Source organism: Sprattus sprattus (genome assembly GCF_963457725.1).
Source record: "Sprattus sprattus genome assembly, chromosome: 2".
NCBI lineage: Eukaryota > Metazoa > Chordata > Actinopteri > Clupeiformes > Clupeidae > Sprattus > Sprattus sprattus.
The window spans coordinates 47,875,203-47,894,242 of record NC_137921.1 but is presented as its reverse complement, the minus strand read 5'-3'; the positions used below and the strand labels follow the sequence as shown (position 1 = coordinate 47,894,242).

General features: G+C 46.9%; 3 protein-coding genes across 3 annotated transcripts in view; 1 reads left to right on the top strand and 2 right to left on the bottom strand.

Moving 5' to 3' along the window:
• The first annotated feature begins 354 nt into the window (after positions 1-354).
• Positions 355-2,374, top strand: LOC308360106 (uncharacterized protein). The gene is made up of 5 exons (XM_080831869.1): positions 355-462; positions 855-889; positions 1,268-1,402; positions 1,660-1,715; positions 1,843-2,374. Coding segments are annotated over exons 2-5 (354 nt in total). The 5' UTR covers positions 355-462; positions 855-888; the 3' UTR covers positions 2,005-2,374.
• A 485-nt stretch (positions 2,375-2,859) lies between these two features.
• amh (anti-Mullerian hormone) lies at positions 2,860-6,573 on the bottom strand (the record flags this gene model as incomplete). The annotated part of the gene is made up of 7 exons (XM_080860860.1): positions 6,235-6,573; positions 5,633-5,995; positions 5,135-5,319; positions 4,451-4,568; positions 4,170-4,317; positions 3,518-3,954; positions 2,860-3,281 (listed from the first exon to the last, which is right to left on the bottom strand). The coding sequence occupies exons 1-7, from the start codon at positions 6,524-6,526 to the stop codon at positions 2,860-2,862; spliced, it is 1,965 nt and encodes a 654-aa protein (XP_080716986.1). The 5' UTR covers positions 6,527-6,573.
• A 2,713-nt stretch (positions 6,574-9,286) lies between these two features.
• dot1l (DOT1-like histone H3K79 methyltransferase) overlaps positions 9,287-19,040 on the bottom strand; it is a 30,015-nt gene continuing 20,261 nt past the window's right edge. Inside the window, exons 20-28 of the mRNA XM_080833142.1 lie at positions 17,968-18,410; positions 17,574-17,673; positions 17,034-17,180; positions 16,674-16,758; positions 15,947-16,476; positions 15,490-15,695; positions 15,268-15,326; positions 14,486-15,148; positions 9,287-12,172 (exon numbers count right to left, since the gene is read on the bottom strand). Coding sequence (XP_080689268.1) covers positions 12,165-12,172; positions 14,486-15,148; positions 15,268-15,326; positions 15,490-15,695; positions 15,947-16,476; positions 16,674-16,758; positions 17,034-17,180; positions 17,574-17,673; positions 17,968-18,410 — 2,241 coding nt within the window. The 3' untranslated portion in view covers positions 9,287-12,164. The remainder of the gene's footprint in view (positions 12,173-14,485; positions 15,149-15,267; positions 15,327-15,489; positions 15,696-15,946; positions 16,477-16,673; positions 16,759-17,033; positions 17,181-17,573; positions 17,674-17,967; positions 18,411-19,040) is intronic.

The window sequence follows — 19,040 nt, the reverse complement described above, 5'->3', positions numbered from 1 at the left end:
TTCTTTGCGTAACTGAGACTGACATGCCTTAAAACAACTCTGGAAATTGATTTACATAATATTCGTTAGAAATTGAAGACTAAGTAAGTCAACGAGACGTTTCTATCTTTTATGATGATGCCTGAGCAGCTTTGTTTTATTTGTTGCCTTACATTTGCCTGTTTCATTATTGTAGTCTAGGCTAATTTAACAATTAAATCTTAGGTCTTAGAAAACGCAGATGTATGAGAATGTCCCCTACTAGTTGGAGGTAGCCTACTACCTTACCTGCAATATGAGTTTTAACCTGAAATAAAAACACTGTCCATATCACCGCCAGGGTTTTTATTTTTTTGCTCTTGACCCAGCTGTGCCTGTCTGTCAGTGTCAAGTGTTTGAAACAGAATCCGAGACGTGGGCTAACACCCTGCTTCTAAAGTGTATAGCTCTTATCCAATCGCACAACACAACAGGTTAATCCAGGTATGGCGCTTTTATACTAATTCACTGTCATGGCTACGGCTGACTGATTTGTTTGCATGTGAATCAGGCATGTAGCTTGTAATTTTGCAACAGCCAACGGTGTTAACTTACTCTTGGTTCCATCTGATTGAGCCTGGCTATTTAAAGCAAGTCGTTGTAGCCTACACTCCTCTTGGGTGGTTGGATCACAACGTTGTCATATGCAGAGACACTGTTTTTCAGGCAGACTTGGAATCATCTTGCATTAAAATATAAGAATTTAACGTTCATAACACAGCTTCTGGTTCAGCTGAATATTCTGTAACCCACGCTTTTTGTGCGACCTGAAGCTACGTTTTGTCTTGGATAACATAGAAAGGAATAGCCTTCTAATCATGGTTTCTTATGTTCAGGTTCCCTGATTGCTCCAAAGAAGACCTGCTTTCAAGTCTGTTTATTACCCTTTTATCTGACAGCGTCTGTGTTATATAGCTAAATGTAAAAAAATAAAAACAATACACAGTGGGTTTGAAGAATATATGATAATGCAAGTAATGCATGCTTGTGTGAGAACAAGAACATATTGTCAAATATGTAAAACCATTACATAGCACTGGGGCCCAGTCCTACTCTAGGATGTCTACAGGTTTGGTTAAAATACCAGTTAGGGCACTAATAAGTAAGGGTAACAACCTGATGTAGTTTCAATGGGGTTTGCCATAGTTTGAGTCCGCTGCAAGTTGAGAACTAAGTGTGGAAGCATATGTATGTCATAGATCATGAAGGTAGGGGTGCCTGTTGACTTGGTTTTGTTATGTTACGTTAGTGCCCTATCGCCGGAAACTCCCTGTTGAATCGCTGAGTCAGGTGGAGAATCCATGGAAAGGCATCACACTCAACCGCTGTATTGCCCTGGCCATGCTCATTGTGGTGGTCAGCTCAAGTGTTGAGCAAATGCAAGGTAACACCTCTTTTCACTCCTTGCCATTGACTTTGAACATGAACTAATTCATTGGCCCATGCAATGGATGCATACGAATTCCTTTGTTTTTATCAGTCTGTTTATTTGATTGTACACTCTGCCAGTGGGCCTGTGTTCTATAATCATTAAAGACAGATCAGTGTTGTATGTTTTTGTTTACCGGTTCCAGGAGTGACCCATGTTTTGTGTTAGTGTATACATGGTTCTGTTTTACCCAGCATTCTGCTTTCTTTCAGAGGCTCTGGATGCCTTCCTGGAGGAGGAGCATGGTCTGACTGATGGAAATTATCAGGTAGTTAAAGCCACAGACCTTGCTTGGTTCATGTTCACTTTAGAATTAGCTAAGGGAGGAAATTACAGAAGCTCAGTGGGAAACGCTGCTGTGATCACATGACATGCTCCCTCTGTCTCGGTAACAGCTTGGCAGCTTGCTATGGGATACCATGGCATTTTGGAACCGGGGCTCGGACGAAGGCACGATAAAGAAACGATCAGTACGCAGAAAGATCCATAAGAGGGACCCATCTAACGGACTTCTGAAGGACAAATCAGCACTGGGAGCAGTGGATGGAGATGACTGAGGAGGAGAATGAAGAGCAAGTGAGAGCACGAAAAGCCAAAGGGGGAGGGATATGTTGGAAGAGGAGACAATAATGACAATGATGATGATGACGGTGGTGATGACTGAATCATCAGACAGTTGCATGACTCAACAAGCTCAGAAACTCAGTCAAAGACAGGATGTTAATATGAGTCATGCTAAGAGGGCAGATTTTATGTACCCCAAACTGAACATTGTGTTCAGCACCAACATTATTACAACTTCAGCACTGCCATTAGAGATATTGAACAACAGAGAAAGTCAAACTGTGTATCATTTGATTAATCAGTGTCTTTGTAACAGTTCTTTTGTCACTTTTTGTCACAATAAATGAAGCATTACTCCATGAACAGTTACATCATCTTTTGTTTACTAATATTTTGTCGGTCTATTTAAATGTACTGTTTGCCATAGCATGTCATTCACAAGCTGTTTCAGCCGAGATCAATTCTTACAATAACTTCACTCAAAAAGGCTATTAATAAAATATAAAATGTAAGTCTTGATCTTTAATTTGTTTGCAACATTAAAACCCTCCAGGCAACATTTCGTCTTTTCACAACGAGTGGTTTTAATGTTTTCTGCAGACAAAAACGCATCTGATCTGTGAGTCTCTACATACATACAAATACTTTCTCTGTCTTAAGGAATGTGTCAGCTAAAGTCATGTCTAAACACATAGACAGGTAAATGAATACAGTGGTGGAGTATTTACACAGTAATTGTAATACTTTACATGATGGTAGTGAGTGACAAAAAGGAAAAAAAAACATGCAAGTCTTTATATATTTGTGTGCTGCCCTGTAAGTGGGCTGTGGTTGGTAGGTTAATGATTTCAGCGGCAGCCACATTCCTTGGCCACCATGTTTGTCTTGGCGGTGATGGTGGTGCCATCCTTATCCAGCTCAATGACCAGCAGTTCTCCGTACTCTGTGGGCACGCAGCAGGGGGCACGGCCAGTCCAGCCCTCCTTCTGCACCATGGAGTTCAGCAGGATGGCATGGTTGTTGCCCTTGGGCAAAGGGAAGCCACACTCACCCTCACAGTTGTTGATGGTGGCCTCAGAAGGCTCCAGAAGGAAGGCCCCGAGGGAGATGGTCAAGCTCTGCAGGCGACAGGAGTTGCTTTTCCCTGGACTCTCCTCTCCACTGCGGGCTTCCCTCTTGGCTCGCTCTGCCTCCCAGGCCCCCAGGATAGTTTGTAACGCCTTCAGCAACAGCAGGGCACGGTACTGGCCCTCACTGGCTTCCCTATCACCTGCAGGGATATTCTGGTGTCAGGACAAAGCTGGCACTTGTGGAAATGGCATTTTACATCCTAATTTATATCACATTGTAAGTGTTGTGGGTGTGAGTGTGTGTTTAAGTACAACCAGCTGAGTTGATTTGCATGGTTGGATTAAACAGAGAGAATAATTTAGATAACTTTGAAGTCTCAGAGTTAGAATCATTCTGTTGCTATCAAAAGTGAATACAATAGGTAACTCCTCTCACCTTCTGATTGATCCATCCCTTCAGCTGGCAAGGCACTGAGATCACTGAGCATCTGTAGTCTGTCAATCAAACTCTGTCCCAACTCTTCGCTCCGAAACTGGGACCTGGCGTCAACCAACTGCTGCTGAAGCATAGATAGCAGTTGTGGCTGGAGAGAGAGCGCCACCCTGTGGCCCAGCAACCCAGCGCCCCACTGTGGAAAGGAGAATAGTGTTGGCGTTGAGGAGTTCAGTAGGCCCAACAAGAGGCTCTCGCTGGAGGCCACGCCCAGGTTCAGTGGTGGCAGAGAGCTCAGTGAGGCCAGTGGGAGAGCAACTGTATCTCTGTAAGGCTGAGATGATACTTTCATCTGGCGTAGAACATCACTAAGGAACCTCTGGAGCTCACACAAGAACTGGTAGGTTCTGGAAGGTGGAGGCGGAACTGTAGATGGGGCACTGTTAAACAAGAGGAAATTACAAGTAAGTCCAGTCACTCTTTAGTAATGATCATGTCAGTTTCATGTAAACAAATTGAAAAGATCTTCCAAAGATATGGCCAGTCAATTACAGACAGAATTACAAGGACGTGTGAAGATCCTTAATGGGGTTGTAGTCCAAATACACATTCAGAGAGACAAACAAGCACGTTTCTGTTACACATATGATCATACCTCTGATCAGCTGAGGTGAAACCCCTCGGCTTATCCTTATTTGGTGAGTTGTTTGGGACTAAGACCAGCAGAGGTCCGTTCTGGGCACCATCTCCTCGAACACGACTCATTAACACGTCTTGCACTTCAGACAAATACGGCTTTGCCCCTAAGAGAACTTCAGTTTCACGGTTAAAGATTTCATATTTATTTCCACATAGTCCAGATTAAACTCCAGACAGGAAAAAAAAGCGAGCAAATAATGAATGGACACCTTACTCTAGTAGAAGACAGGTTCTCACCGTTGTTTGGTTCCTTTGATTCAGCAGTGATTCGTATGGTCTGCTGTCTTGGACTCCCTGGTCCAGACGCCCTCCGGGTCAGAACGATGAACCGAGTTCCCACTGAAAGACATGCTGTCTGGGAGAAGGGCCATGAGATTTGGTCAGACACAGCATGTGAAGCAGTATATTTGCAGCATATATAACATATTGTTCTTTCTTCCCCAAGACCTTTCAGAGGAATTGCACTGAAATATAGTCAGAGGATGGAAGATCTCTGAGTTGCTTTTACACCTGCCTCTACTGCAGGTAGGGGAGATGGAGGACCAAAGGGAGGGAGCAGGGAGCAGTTGAGGTAAACATATTTCTGGGGTTTCTTCTGCAGTCACTGACACGTTTTATGCAATCAGGAGACAGAGACGAACAAGTCAATGCCATTTTCACGAAGAGTGTATTCTTGATTGTGACTAGTTGCTAGGTTTTAGTGCCCAAATACAGACCTGTGTCAGTGGTATTTAGTCATTAACTTTGATTCCTTGGACAGTGTAAAACTGCCTCAGAAGCTTCTGGACATCATTTTTCCTTGTGAAAGATTCAATTGTTATTGTCAGAATGCACTAGACTGGATCTTTAAAGTCTTAGTACACAAACAACATTCCTACACACAGACATGAAAACAAACAAGAAAAAAGCTCTGAGGTGAACCTGTTTGATGGGAAGGAGTGAATCGCTGCTGAAAGTAACTTCAAGGATCTCTGTTCTTTTGGAGGCTACAAACAACAACAGCATTGTGGGAACCGCTGTGCTGAGGCGTGCGCTCACTTCAAAGGCCTGAGGAACTTCAAAGGTCAAAGAAAAGCTTCCTGCTTCCTCTCCAGGAACCCAGCGTTCTAAAACCCAAAGTAAGGAATATCATTAATTTAAGCCATATAGCGGTTTTCAAAATGCTCTTAAAGCAGAAATGCAAGGTCAGTGTTTAGTGTTAGAGCTCAACTATACAGGTATTTCTCTTTAAGAAGATGCACATTGATGAGATGAGACATTGTCTTTTTTTCATGAGATAGCTTTGCAGACTTGACCAGTCATAACAATTCATTTCTTAAGAACTTTGCTTTGAAACCTTTGGAAGTAAATGTTTAAAACTAACTAACTGAAAAAAATATATATTTTCAAAGTACCATGATAACAAATGAAAAAATGCACCTTTATCCAGATGCAATGCCCAAGGGCCCACATTGTCTTTATCTCTGACTGCAGCCAAGATGGACAAAGCTGGGAGCCTAGCATCAGTTGACCTATCACTGCCAGTGCAAATCCCAAACTGAGCCAGGGTGTCTCTTCCCAACTCACTCTCCCTGTTCCAGCCAGCTGGGAGCGCAGACAGGACTTCTCCCAGTCTATCGCCTAAATTCCCAGCCATGGCAAAACACGACGCTTCCCCAGACACACCACTGCGCAGAGAAGGGAACGACCTCGTACTGATCACCGGAGGCTGTGGGAACGAGTCCTCTCCCCTCTGCACATCCTCCGTGCTCAGGCTGGATTTCAGAACATCCACCTGCTTTCCTTGAGAGCAAAATACAAACCACACCTTACAGAATTTCTCAAATCTTAAAATCGTCAAACAATACTAAAATGTAACCACAAAAACATTCTCTCATAAACAAACATGACAAAAGTGGACTATAGCCAATAGCAAATGATACAGAAATGCAAAACTCAAAAAAGCTAAATTCATCAGCAAATCCCAATGGCTGATCCAAACATCTGCCACATGGAAAATTCCATAAAAAGCTTTCACACACCTTCTCCATTTCCTCCCCCACGATGGGCATCACGAGTGTCTCCGTTCAGCATTATAGATCCCAACAGCCCTACATGTTCAAGGAGAGTAGCTGGCGTGGCAGATGACTGAGCTGACCCAGCATGCCAGATCTGAGGTCCTGATCCAGGGTCCTTGCCCACCTCTGGTGCAAGAGGCGTTAAGGTGGGCCCCTTGCTTTCCTCCAGGGGTGTGGTGGTGACGGGGGCAAGGCCCAGGGGCAGAAGTAGGAACAAGGGCATCCACATGTCAAAGAAGTTCTGACTCGCCTGCATCAGTTCCTGTTTTTAGGGTGGGCCAGAGAGAGACTGGTTTTATATCAGCTCGGACTTCTCCAGGTTCACAAGAGCGGGAACTGTCACAGAGCACAGGACTCTGGCCTTGATTGGGTTATTGGAGGTGGAGTTTGGGCACTACTTCACGAAGAGGTATGAAACTCACTGTCCACACACAGAGGTATTGTTTACTACAACTACTTGACTGTGTGTGTGCGGGGGGAAAGGGCTGAAGGGATTTACATATTAACACACTCCCACACCGCCTCCGGTCTGGCCAATTCTGTTATCATCAAGGGAGGTGAGATATGGACCTCACATTTTTTTTAACTTCTTCTAACTGTTAATAATGTTAATACCCCCCCCCCCCCCCCTTCACCATATATTATTTAGTGGTAAAGGTCTCAAGAGTCTGTGTGTATACTTTGAAACATCTCTCACCACTATAGTTCACTTCAGTTTCTCAATTTCTCAGTTTCTTTTTTTTCCCCTCAACACAGATGAAGGAGCTTCGCTATGAATCAAATTTTTATATGATGGAACATGTAAATATAACTCTGTGAGGGCGTTCAAGAAGTCCTAGCTAGGTTTGTGTTATGCAATCTATGGGACTATAGCTTTTAAACCACCACTCTTTTCCCTCAGTGGACTAATGTGCATGAGTGAGTATGTGCACATCGGCGAGAAGTTTATCTTCAGGAAGAATGTGTTCTGTGTTCTGACCAGAGGGAAGACAGCTGCATTTTTGTTTTGCAGACTTTCAAGGTCTCTCCTCTGTTTCCAGGGGTGCTGGGTGACAACAGATGTCAAGGTCCTCTAAAAAAAAATAAAAAAAATCACAGGATCCAAAGCAATCACTCAGAGAAATATTCGAAGAATTATTTCCTATTTCGGTGAGTGTTTTTAGAAACAGTCAAATAAGTGCCTCCACAGCATGACTTAGAGGTCCATCTTTATTTACATCTGTGGAGGACATTATTGTTTTATATGCAAAGCCCACTAAGACGCCTGTCCTTTAGAGAAACCCATTTGGCCAAGATTAGATTGCCACACCTCTATTGCTTTTGGAATGCCTCTTCCTGATTTAAACGACTGACAGAATGATTGGAGCAAATATAGGTCTTTACTTACACTTTAAATCTACTTGAAACTCATTCTGTGGCCAAACATTTCAAATACACCTTGAATATTGCAGTACAGCTCTGCCCTGAAGTGGCTCATTAATTGAACGATGAGAAAAAACGTTTGCAAGTCTTGAAAGGAAACGCAATACAATAAGATCTTAGAAGCGTCAACTCCATGTGAAGCCCATGGGGCAATTTCCCAAAACTGTCAGACCCATATTTGGCGAGTATTCTGATAAGGCTCTGCACATACTGTCCTCCCCTGCAGATGGACAAAACAAGTAGCAAGCAATTCCGCGCCCAGCTGCCAGCACCCACTGCTACGCTCTCTCTCTCTCTTCCTCACACACACAGTGGTATCCAACGACTTCAAGACTACAGAGGCTCAAGTTTCAAACATTTTCACGTTTCTCCTTTTCAGTAATCAAATACCCGCTCAACATCCTACTAATGAAATATCTCAACACCTGTTCATTGTTTTTGTACAACTATGTGCAGGGGGTGGGGGAGATCAGGACACATCTTAGAAATACTCAGACAGCAAACCTAACTGTGCTTTTGATCACTTGTAGTTGGCAGTTGTCTTTCAGTGCAGACGACGGGGATCATGGAACATGAGTAACCGGATAAGGTCACCAAAGTGACAGAGCAGTAGGGTGTGTGGGCATAGTGATATTTGACCACTGGACTGTTAACAGCGCATAACCCAAGCAACGGCCTTTTCACAATTACATGAGACTTTAGGCAGGCCACAGGTCAGTGAGGGCCACTTACACCCACATGCTTCAGGGTACACCTGAGAGACAAACTACAGTGAGTGGAAAATACAGACTAGCCTTCTGGGTAATATACAGCTTTTGGACAAGGACATGGCAAAGGCAACGCCGAGTTGACCAGACAATTATTTAACCAACACTATATTAAACTTTATGATGAAGTCACATTGTTGTGAGATATTTTTTTGGAGGAAGGATGGTGAGATTGCAGAAAATGTTCTTTTTGCACAGTAAAAAAGTGGGATGGGAGCAGGATACAAGGAAGACATGGCAACAGGGCATGTTTGAACTGAAGTTTATTAGACAGTTGCACCTCTACAGCACAGGAGAGGGCACTCATTATGTTCATAGCTGCATTTGTCCTTGTTTTAAGTGAAGGAGAGCACCTTAATGTCTAAAGAGTATTAAAACAATCTGAATCTCTTAATAAGTGTTATTAAAAGCATCACCATTTGCAATTATCAAACACGAATAAAATCAAAGTTGTAACAAGTACAAGAACAATTCATTCATAACAAAAACAAAACATAAAAAACCCTTTCAGTGCTGGTAATGAGGGACTTGTTTCTCTGGTCCACAGCATGGGTGTTTGTGTTGTTGCTGTTATTGTGTGTAAGTGTGTGTGTTCTCGTTTCTGGGAGATGAGAAGACAGGAAGGCTCAGGGAACATCTCTGATTAGAAAAGAAAAAGTGTTTCCTACCCGACAGCATTCAGACTCTAAAGCTGAGGTGAGTCTAAGCTCTCCCTGAACGTGTACAAAATCAATTGGAAAGAAAAGAAATGCAAACAACCTGATGAGTGGATTGTGGGGGGGGGGGGGGGGGGGGGGGGGGAGAGAGAGAGAGAGTTGAGTGACCCACTGACGGCTATACCGACAAACTGGGGAAATAGTCCAAAGTATGTGAGCTAGTATTAGTATGACAGCTAGCATTTGAACATCATCACTAATGACGTGGCCCAACCACCGAGGGGTTGAAAGTGTTAAAGGTTGAAGAGAGGCGGGTTTTGGTATCGGATGCACCAGTTATCACTTGTGTTTTTGATTCCAGCGGGTCAAGCAGCACCATAAGTTGTTGACATCGCTACCCCCCCCCCTCTTGCTTTCCCTGTTTCTCTCCAGAAGCAGTAAGGCTTAGAGCTGAGCATTCCCACAGCTGTGAGTGCTTTCGGAGGCCTGCAGTGCATGATGAGGCCCGGGGGAGTGAGGAGCCCTGCAAGACAACTGTGTAGCACCAGGTGAAGTGTGTTTTTTTTTTTTTTTTTTTAAGCGTATGTGCAGGCCAGGGGTAGGTGTGGACATGAAAGCACCCTGTTGGCATTGAGCAGTTTCAGGGGGGCTACAACGCACCTCCCAGCGGGGCTGAAGGCCCGCTTCCCAGAGGCCCCGTGGAGCTGACTGGCTCATTACTCAATCAGCTAGACTCTCTGGCCTACAGCACCAGTTAATAGGGAAGGGAAGGTAAGAAAGTTAAAAGGTTTAGAGTGACGGGACACACCTTAAAAGCTCAGCACCGGAGGAGTTATTCTGGCTCTGTACTTCGCCTGCCAACTTTCAGACTGTAAAACAACTCTAAAGCTAGAGAAAGCTCTACAGACACACCTGTCGATGTCACATGCACATCATCCTGAATGCAAAACAATGTCTAAAACAACCAAATAAACAGGTGTTGAGCTATGCATCAAAATACTGTATATATATTTACATATATATTCTGTGCCAAACATCGCAACTAAATGTATCGAAACAGGCAGGGACTCTTTCGCTCTATGCACTTAAGGAAATGTCATTACATTATAAATATAAAAGAAACACACAAACAAAAACACCAGAGCGCCACAAAGCGGCCTCTGTTTCATCCCTGTGAAAAAGAAGCACCAAGAATCGATAACTATTATTACAGATGTTCTTCATATAAATAGGCACAGTCCAGAGTTGTACAGATTGTAGCACCATGTTTGTTGTTTTTCTGTTTTCTTTTTAGACTGAGTCAAGCACGTATTCTTTACACAATCTATTGTGTTCTACACAATTAAACTCTTATCAATAGATTAAAAAACAAACAAATGAAAAAAAACATGAAAAACAAACACACGCACCATCGCCTTTGCTAGGGAAAAGACGCAAAAGATAAATAACCTAAATTATGCACAATTACACAGTATGAGAAGACACTCCATTCACAGTACAAGATTCATTACATTAGAAAAGGAAATACCCATCAATAAACAAAAACATAAACAACCGAACAAAAACAAAAAGGAAGAGTGAAGGTTGCCCAGTAGTTTTGTGTATTTTTTTTCTTTTGTTATTTTTGCATTTCCCAGTGTGTGAGGGGTGTGTTGAGGCTGTGTGAGTGTGTTGAGTGTGTGCTGGCTGGTCGAACTGGTTTAAAATACCACCACAACAGGGTTCCCATAGCGACATGTTTAAGCACCACCTTTTTTTTCTTCTTTTTCTTTACAAAAAACACAATTACCTGAATCATTAGACTGAGCAGAAACACAACCAGTCCCCAAAGGGCTTTTTCAATAGCATGGGTTCAGCAGGATGCTAGCCTTCACGTTTCTGGTTTAAATAAGGAAGCGTCAGATAAATAAAGCCTTGCGTTGGGAAAGGTGTTCCTGCGCAGCCGGAGAAGACAGCGTAACCAGAATAGGGAAACGGCAGTTGACGTGGCTGACCTGATAAAGACTTAATTTCTGACTGTCTGAGAATTCTCACAAATCACTCCACTGTCTGCTGTAGCCAAACTCAGCATATGTGAAAAAGGTTTTGTGTGTTTGAGACACATAGAAAACACAGAAAAACAAAGCACCTTTGAAACGCACAAACCCCTTCTCACAAGTATTCTGTGTATGAGAGGGTGTGTATGTGTATGTGTGTGTGTGTGTGTGAGTGTGTCTGCTTCTGTATATGCGCTTGAAATTGAAGCCGACTGTGCTGTGGTAGCGTCTGGTTGCACAGATGCAGGTGTGTGTGTAGACTGGAGGTCAGAGCTGTGTAGTTTTGCCCAAACCCATTGGCATGCATCAGTGTATCATTACACTGAGCCAACGCAGGGGGGAGGTGTGTGTGAGAGTGCAGGAGAGGGACAGACCGACAGACAGACAGAGAAGGAGGGGGTAGCTTCTTTATACCTCCACATAAACCCCCTCTTCACTCCTGTGCACCACAAGATAACACACACAGCAATCTATTGAAAACAGTGCAGACGACCTGCAGAGCAAACAGGAAGGTCTTTGAAGGAATAGTTAGAGAGAGGATGGGAGAGAAAGCGGAGAAGCACTGAGAGCCCACTGGCCACGACAACCGCGTCAGCTCACCTGCCAGCCACCGCATCCACACTGAGCACCTCTCTTCAGCTACGTAGCACAGTCACTGTTAGAATTCTGAACTCACCTGCGTGCACACAAACAGACAGAGACGGACAGACGGACAGAAAGATATCTGTGTCCTTTCTGTCCTCTAAACAGGATACTTTACAGTGGCCGTGGCTGCTGTGTCTCAGTGTGCGTGTGCGTGAGTGTGAGTGTGAGCGTGAGCGTGAGCGTGAGCGTGAGCGTGAGTGTGAGTGTGAGTGTGAGTGTATGGTGCTGTCGGTGCTGGCGTTGGGTTTCAGTGGATCGGTGAGGGAAAGGTCACAGCAGTGGCGAGCGTCGGGGTAACAGGATTGGCTTGGTCCACACCTGTCCATCTGAGCTTTGCATAGGTTTCCGCTGGGTTGAGGTAGATTTCTTCATGTTCCTGTCGAGGACAGGGCAAAGCCACTTTAGACAGAGCCAAGGGTGGGGGGGACTCAATGCTCAAGTAACTGTCTGAGAATACACTTGAACAGGGCAAAATGTTTTTATATGCTATTCCATATATATGCAGAGTGTGTGCTTTGGTTGACAATCTACACTACTGTGGGATTTAAAGTCAACCAGGGGCCTATGAAAATGTACCATGTCAAACAAAGATGATCTGTACCTACATGAGGTTTGCTATTAGAAAATCATTACCGTGGAATTAATATCCCAGCATAACTGTTAGAAGTACATAGGAACATGGCTCAAACTACCATTACACTCTGTTCAGGCACCACCTAGTGGCAACTCATGAATGTTACACCAACACTCCTCATAAATACATCTTTCCTAAGCACATGCAAACCACCACCCCCCCCCCCGCAACCCCACGTACCTTTACTGGAGAGGGGCCATGTGGGCAGCACCCTGACCCCCTCCCTCACTGCCGCTCCTCTCTCCCATACTGTTCCCACCCGTCCCTAAAGCCTATACCCCCCTCCCCATGGCAGCTGGCTGCTATCTGGGCCGGCTGGCCGAGGCCTGAGCCTGCAGCCCCACAGTCCTCCAGGAGCTGCCAGAGCCCGACGAGGGGGGCAGGGGGGCCGGGTGCGGGGGGTAATGCATGGAGAAGGTGGAGCGGGAGGAAGATGAGGAGGACATGATAGAGGAGGAGAGAGAGGCAGAAGCGGAGGCAGCAGACACTAATGAGGAGGAGGAGGAGGAGAGAGAGATAGAGGGAGCAGATGACACATGCATCCTGTGGTGATGCTGCAGCAGTGCAGAGGTGGCAGAGAGGGAGGGGGACGAAGAGGAGACATTGAGCAAAGGGGGCGGCGGGGGCAGGGGCAGGGCGAGCGTGAGGGGCGTGTGCAGGACAGACTGCGTCCGGTTGAGCATGGGCAGGGGGGCCGAGGCAGAAGCGGGGGCCAGCGTGAGAGCCAGGCCGGGGCCAGAGGCTCCTCCTCTGGCCTGAGAGGAATCCTGCTGCTGCGGCCGGGGATGGGAGGAGGAGGTTGAGGATGATGAGGAGGAGGAGGAGGAGGAGGAGAGGCTCAGCAGAGAACCCAGGCCTACAGAGCCAAACGGAGCAGCGGAGCTTGAAACTGGCAGCGTGTGGTGAAAGATACCTGTGAATACACAGCAGATGGGGGTGGGGGGAGGGCAGACAGAGAGAGACAGGGAGAAAGAGAGAGACACAAAAAGAGAAGAAGAGAGAGGGACACAGACATAAAGAGTGACAGAACGAGAGCAAGAAAATGAGGGATACAGAGAGACGGAGAAGTCAAGATCCCCGAGAGAGGGAGAGAGGGACAGAGAGAGTGAGGGAAAGATCCAGACAGAGAGCATGAGATAATGAGCAATAGTGAGTCAGAGACAGACAGACACAGGTAAATAGAGACAGAGAGAGAGAGAGAGAGAGAGAGAGAGAGAGAGAGAGAGAGAGAGAGAGAGAGAGAGAGAGAGAGAGAGAGAGAGAGAGAGAGAGAGAGAAAAGGAGAAAGAGAAATAGAGGGAAAGGGAGGGAGAGGGAGGGGGAGAGAACAGGAGGGGGCTGAGCCATGTTTTGCATAGCTGCAAGCAAGTCCACAAGCACATACAAGCATGAACATAAAAGGCAAGAGAGGCATTTCACAAGTGAGCCAAGACCCTCACAGCTTCTACTATTCCTGTACTAGTTTGGAAGGGTCATGTTCAAAGGCAAAGTGGATCTGGACCACTGTAAAATGTCTCTGTTTAAAAAAATCGGGGGCAAACACTCATGACGACACAAGGCACCACAGGAAGCGTGAGCGCTGTTCAATTACTTAAATGTTTGACTGAAATATATCCAATTCACCAGGTTCAGTCATGTCATACCTCAAGGTTTAGAGTCTGACCCACTCAGTTTCTGAGTCAACGGTCAGCATAGGGTTACATTTAAAGCCAAAGGGCTTGTGTCAGTTCATCATAGCAAAGCAGCACAGCACAATACAGCACAGCACGAGGCAGGACAGCACAGCAAAACAGCAAAGCGCAGCTATGGGTGGTCAGCGATGGATAGCTCCGTCACTTACCTCCATCTCTCCCACCTCACCACACTTCAACCTCCCCTTGATGCACCCTCCACCCTTCTGTACACTCCACCTTCCCTGTGACCTTTCCATCCCTAGTAGCCCATCCCAATATTCCCCAAACCACACAAAGGCCCTTCCATGTAAATGAATCATTCCTGTTCGAACCCCACCCCCATAACAGCAGTAAACTTTGACCCCTGTGGCTGGTGTCTTACCTCCGGCAGCCCCTCCCATCAGGCCGGCGCTGGAGAAGCTGCTGTGGCCGTTGACCAGGCGCGGCGGCACGCTGACTGGGGGCATGGTTGCCTGGCTGCCAAACAGCGACTGCAGCACCGAGGCGCCGCCCAGGGGGAACTGGGTGCCCACGTACTGCGCCCCAGAGCCGCCCACTCCTCCTCCACCGGAGGTCACGCCGGCGCCGCCCATCTTGCCAGCCAGGATGCCGCTGACTCCACTGGTGGCGGCAGAGATGAAGAGGTTCTGGCTGACCAGGCTGCCTCCGGCACCGCCGACGCCCTTCAGTTCCCACTCACGGGGCCTGGCTTTGGTCAGGCTGCATGCTCCAGTGACCCCCTGTCGACCAGCCCCAGGGTCCTGGCTGAGGAAGAGGTTGGAGGGGAGGCAGAGAGAAGGGCTGCCCCCCATCGCCGCTCCCGAATCAGGTCGCTGCTGCTGGGCGCATGCCTTGTGCTCTGTGTCGGACACCCCTGCTCGAAATGGGGAGCCACCCTGTCGGAGCTCTGGGGGCGTGGGCTTGGGGTCAGAGATGGGGGAGAAAGTGGACTTCCACTTGCTGGATGAGGAGGAAGAAGATGAGGAGGATGAGGATGAGGAAGAGGAAACATCACAGCTGCCCCCTGATTTACGGCCCAGAGACCCTGAGAGAGAGAAAGAGAGAGAAACAGAAGAAATGTGATTTATGAAACGGCTACATTATGAGAGGTACATGTTGAATGAAGCAAGTAAAACAAGTATCCTGAAGTCACTGGTTTCTCACCTCTGTCAGACTCTCCTCCTCTGCTTTCCAAGGAGATTGTAGCAATCTTCCTTTCAATCCTACAGCAGAACAGGTATCGTCATAGGTCATGACTGAAATAAACTTCTTCTAACTAACTTCTTCTTCTTCTTTGGGCCTTTTCCCAAACTCATACATCCTCCAACTTAGATCCCCCCCGCCCCCCCTCGCGCAGGAAGAATGGAGGTGAAACTGGGTGTCTACCTGGAGCTGGAGCTGTCGGCAGGGTAGCCTGAGCCCTCGTCCTCTGAGCTGGGGGTGGAGGGGTATCGGCCAGAGCCGTTGAGCTCCAGAGGGCGCTCTCTCTTCAGCACAGGAGGCTGGTCCAGGTCCCCTGGGCAGGGGCTGCGTCCTGACTGCTCCGGGGAGGAGATGGCAGAGATCTCCAGAGGCTGGTTGATGTTGTTCACCTGAGGGGAGCAGATGGGCAGACACCCACTCTACAGATGAGCTTAGTTACTTAGATTACTAGCCGTGACAGACTTTTCAGGTGTTTAAAACCACATTATCAACGTGCACAATTCAAGACTTTTAGTACCAGAATGTTATGAGTTCATTACCTCAGTTACATATCTTTACATAGACATTTTAGGAGGGTAACTAAACTGGATGTCTCCACACTAAAATGTTCCATGTATTTCCAAAACCTGGCATATCTCACCATGGAGTTGATGTTGAGTGGAGAACCAGAGGAGTGTCCGGTTGAGACCAGCCCAGGGAAGGATCTCCTCTTGGGGGACGTTGAAGCAGATGGTGCCCCGGTGGAGCCACGTTTCCGGCGTCCTCGCTTGCGGCCCTCCTGCGTGCCTGGCGAGTGGTGGTGGTTGCTGTTGTTGTTGTTCTGGTGATGCTGACTGGCTTTCGCCGAACTGTGGTGCAGGCGAGAGGAGGAGGAGGACGATGATGATGAGGACGATGAGGAGGAGAAGAAGATGCGGCGTGGAGCCTCACTGTCTGGGCCCTCACCCTCCGACTCACCCACCCGCTCGCCGCCACCATCCTCGGGGAGGATCCTGGGGGGGCCGTCAGCGTACTGCAGCACCCCTCCGGTGGCGTGGGGGGGACTGCGACCTTGCAGGGCCAGCACAGGGGTGTTGTACGGGGGCTGGCCAGACGCAGAGGAGTCCTGGTCAGATAACAGCACTGAGGAGTGAGGCCCGCCGTTCACCAACCCTGAGCTGGAGGAGTATCCTGGAGAGAAATGACACATAAGGCAATAATTTTTTTGGGGAACAAAGCACCATCAGAGAACTGCACTCTCAAAGAGCTGGGTCTGCTAAAATAACTCTCTCCGGTTATGTCCCAACTGACGAAGACATGGAGTTTTATACTTTGTCTTAGGTCTTAGATCAGGAAAATCAGCACAAGACTTAAGGGAAGGGACCCACCTGAGGTAGGAGTGAGAGGCTGTTTGCCATTGGTCTGGCTGGCTGAGGATTCTCTTCCTTGGGACACAGGACTTGGTGTGCTTCTCTGAACACAAACAGCAAAGAATGAGTTTTTAGTTTGGGCGTTAGCTTGAAAGAGCAAATCAGTCTCTCTGTAGGCTACCACCCTGATATTGTTGACTTCACAGATCACCTCCACATTACAAAACTGTGCAACAGTTAAAGTCACAAATAAGTCTTTTGCTAGATTTCCTAGACCAACTGAACGTGTGCTTGGGTTAAAGTGACAACAGACACGCATCTAGGGTGTGTGGCCTGAGCCTGAGGTATGTGGGCTGCAGATGAAGCGCCGACCCTTACCAATCTCTCGGCTCGGCTGGGCAGCACCACGCTGGCCAGAGGGATGCTGACGGGCAGCTTGTTTGGGTGCACCGTGCTGAGAGGGATGCTGATTGGCAGAGAGGTGATGGTGTCTCCGCCTCCGGCAGGACTCTTCTCCTTCCCCCCCTGAGCACAAAGGACAAATCATCTCACATGAATACACATGTAGCTACAAAAGTAAGTACACATGTAAACGTCTAACCAACTCACTAACCAGGAAACAAGCCCCCTAGGGAAATGTACAACCTCACAGACATTCCATTCCATCAATTCCTTAACCTGACACTTTAGCACATAGAGTACAGGTAGTGTTTTTTTAGTAGTGTGCGTTCACTCCCTTGGAACTGAACCATGATCTCTGTTGATCTGTAGGAAACCACCAACCAATATGCCAATCAATTTACCAAATACAGTGGCATTACATCCACACATGCACAGTAAATACATCTCTCACACATAATTCTATAGAGCATGTGCCATGCACAGGACCTCCTGCTTGCACACTGATGAAATACATACCCTTTCTGAGCCTCTGGTCTGCTGGGGGTCCCCTGGGCTGGGGGAGGGGCTGCCCTGTTTAAATCCTAACGGAGGAGAAGAGACCACACACATATCTCCCCTGAAACACACACACACACACACAATGTGAAGATCACACACACACACAGAAAATAAAAATGTCTAATGTTAAACACACACTCTAATAAAAGGAAACATTTACAATACACTCAGTTCTTTAAAAAAGGCACGCCTTTGTGTGTTAAAGTTAAGACAATTAGGTAATTAAGTAATTGCTTCAATTTCATGTTAACCTTCATAGCTCACCAATTATAGTCTCATAATGGGTCAACAATGTAACAGTACCAAAGGCACCTGTTAGACTAGCAGACCTGTGTCAGAGCAGTCCTCTCACCTGTGTGTGGTGAAGCTGCGCAGCGGGCCCGAGTCCTGATTGAGGTGGCGGCGCAGGGCAATCTTGGCCGGGGAGAAGCGCGTGTAGTCGGGCTGCGTTAGGCCCAGCTGTCTGTGTCGGCCGTCGGGGGTGGGGGGCACCAGCTCGTGGTCGGGTGAGATAGGCAGGTAGCGTGACAGTAGCTCGTTCTTCGCACTGCTGCCACGCTCGAAGTAGGGCGAGGCCGTGCCGTTCATGGACAGCTCCGGGCTCATGCCGTTGAGGGCAGCTGCGGCTGCGGTGGTTGGTCCCAGGCCGAGTTTGGGGCTGCCGGACTCCAGGGAGTGCCTCTGGTCCAAGCCGGGCAGGCTCTTGCGGTAAGGGGAGCCATCGCACGAGCTGTAAGACTTGAGCTGCAGCAGCTCCTGCTGCCGCTGGCTCTTCTCCAGCTCCACAATGCTGATCTGTGGGTTGGACACCAAGGGGCGCTATTAGCACGACTACAGTGACACAGCATTACACGATTACACTGATGGCAATTCTTGACAGTAGTTATGCTGCTGGTTCTGTGGGTTTCTCAACATCCTCTATAGCAGTGGTTTCTCAAACGTTTGCCAGCTGGGCCCCCCATAACTGGTTAGGTGTAGCTGGGCCCCCCCCAACCCGCCAACGCCCTCAACTACACCACCATAGATAAATAGATAGATAGCATATAGTTATTGATAGGCCAAGAGCAAAACCTTTGGTCAAGGTTATGCTATTGTTATTGTTAGGCCCATACAGACAATTATTATTACGATTATTATTATTATTATTATTATCAGAAGTAGAAGGCCTATTAGTAGGCTATTATTATTAGCAGCTATGTGAGCCTGCATGCTTTCTTATTATTAAAATCATCATTATAATCACCATCATTATCTTATTAGTATTATTATAATAAATGATAATCGAACTATTTTTATTATTGGTATCATTAGGCTACTATTATTTCTGTGGGCCTCTCGTGATCTTTTTCAAAAATCTTACAGGTCTGTCAATTAAGAAATGCGCCTGCTTTGACTTGCAAAGGTCCTTAATTCTTGGTGCAATGT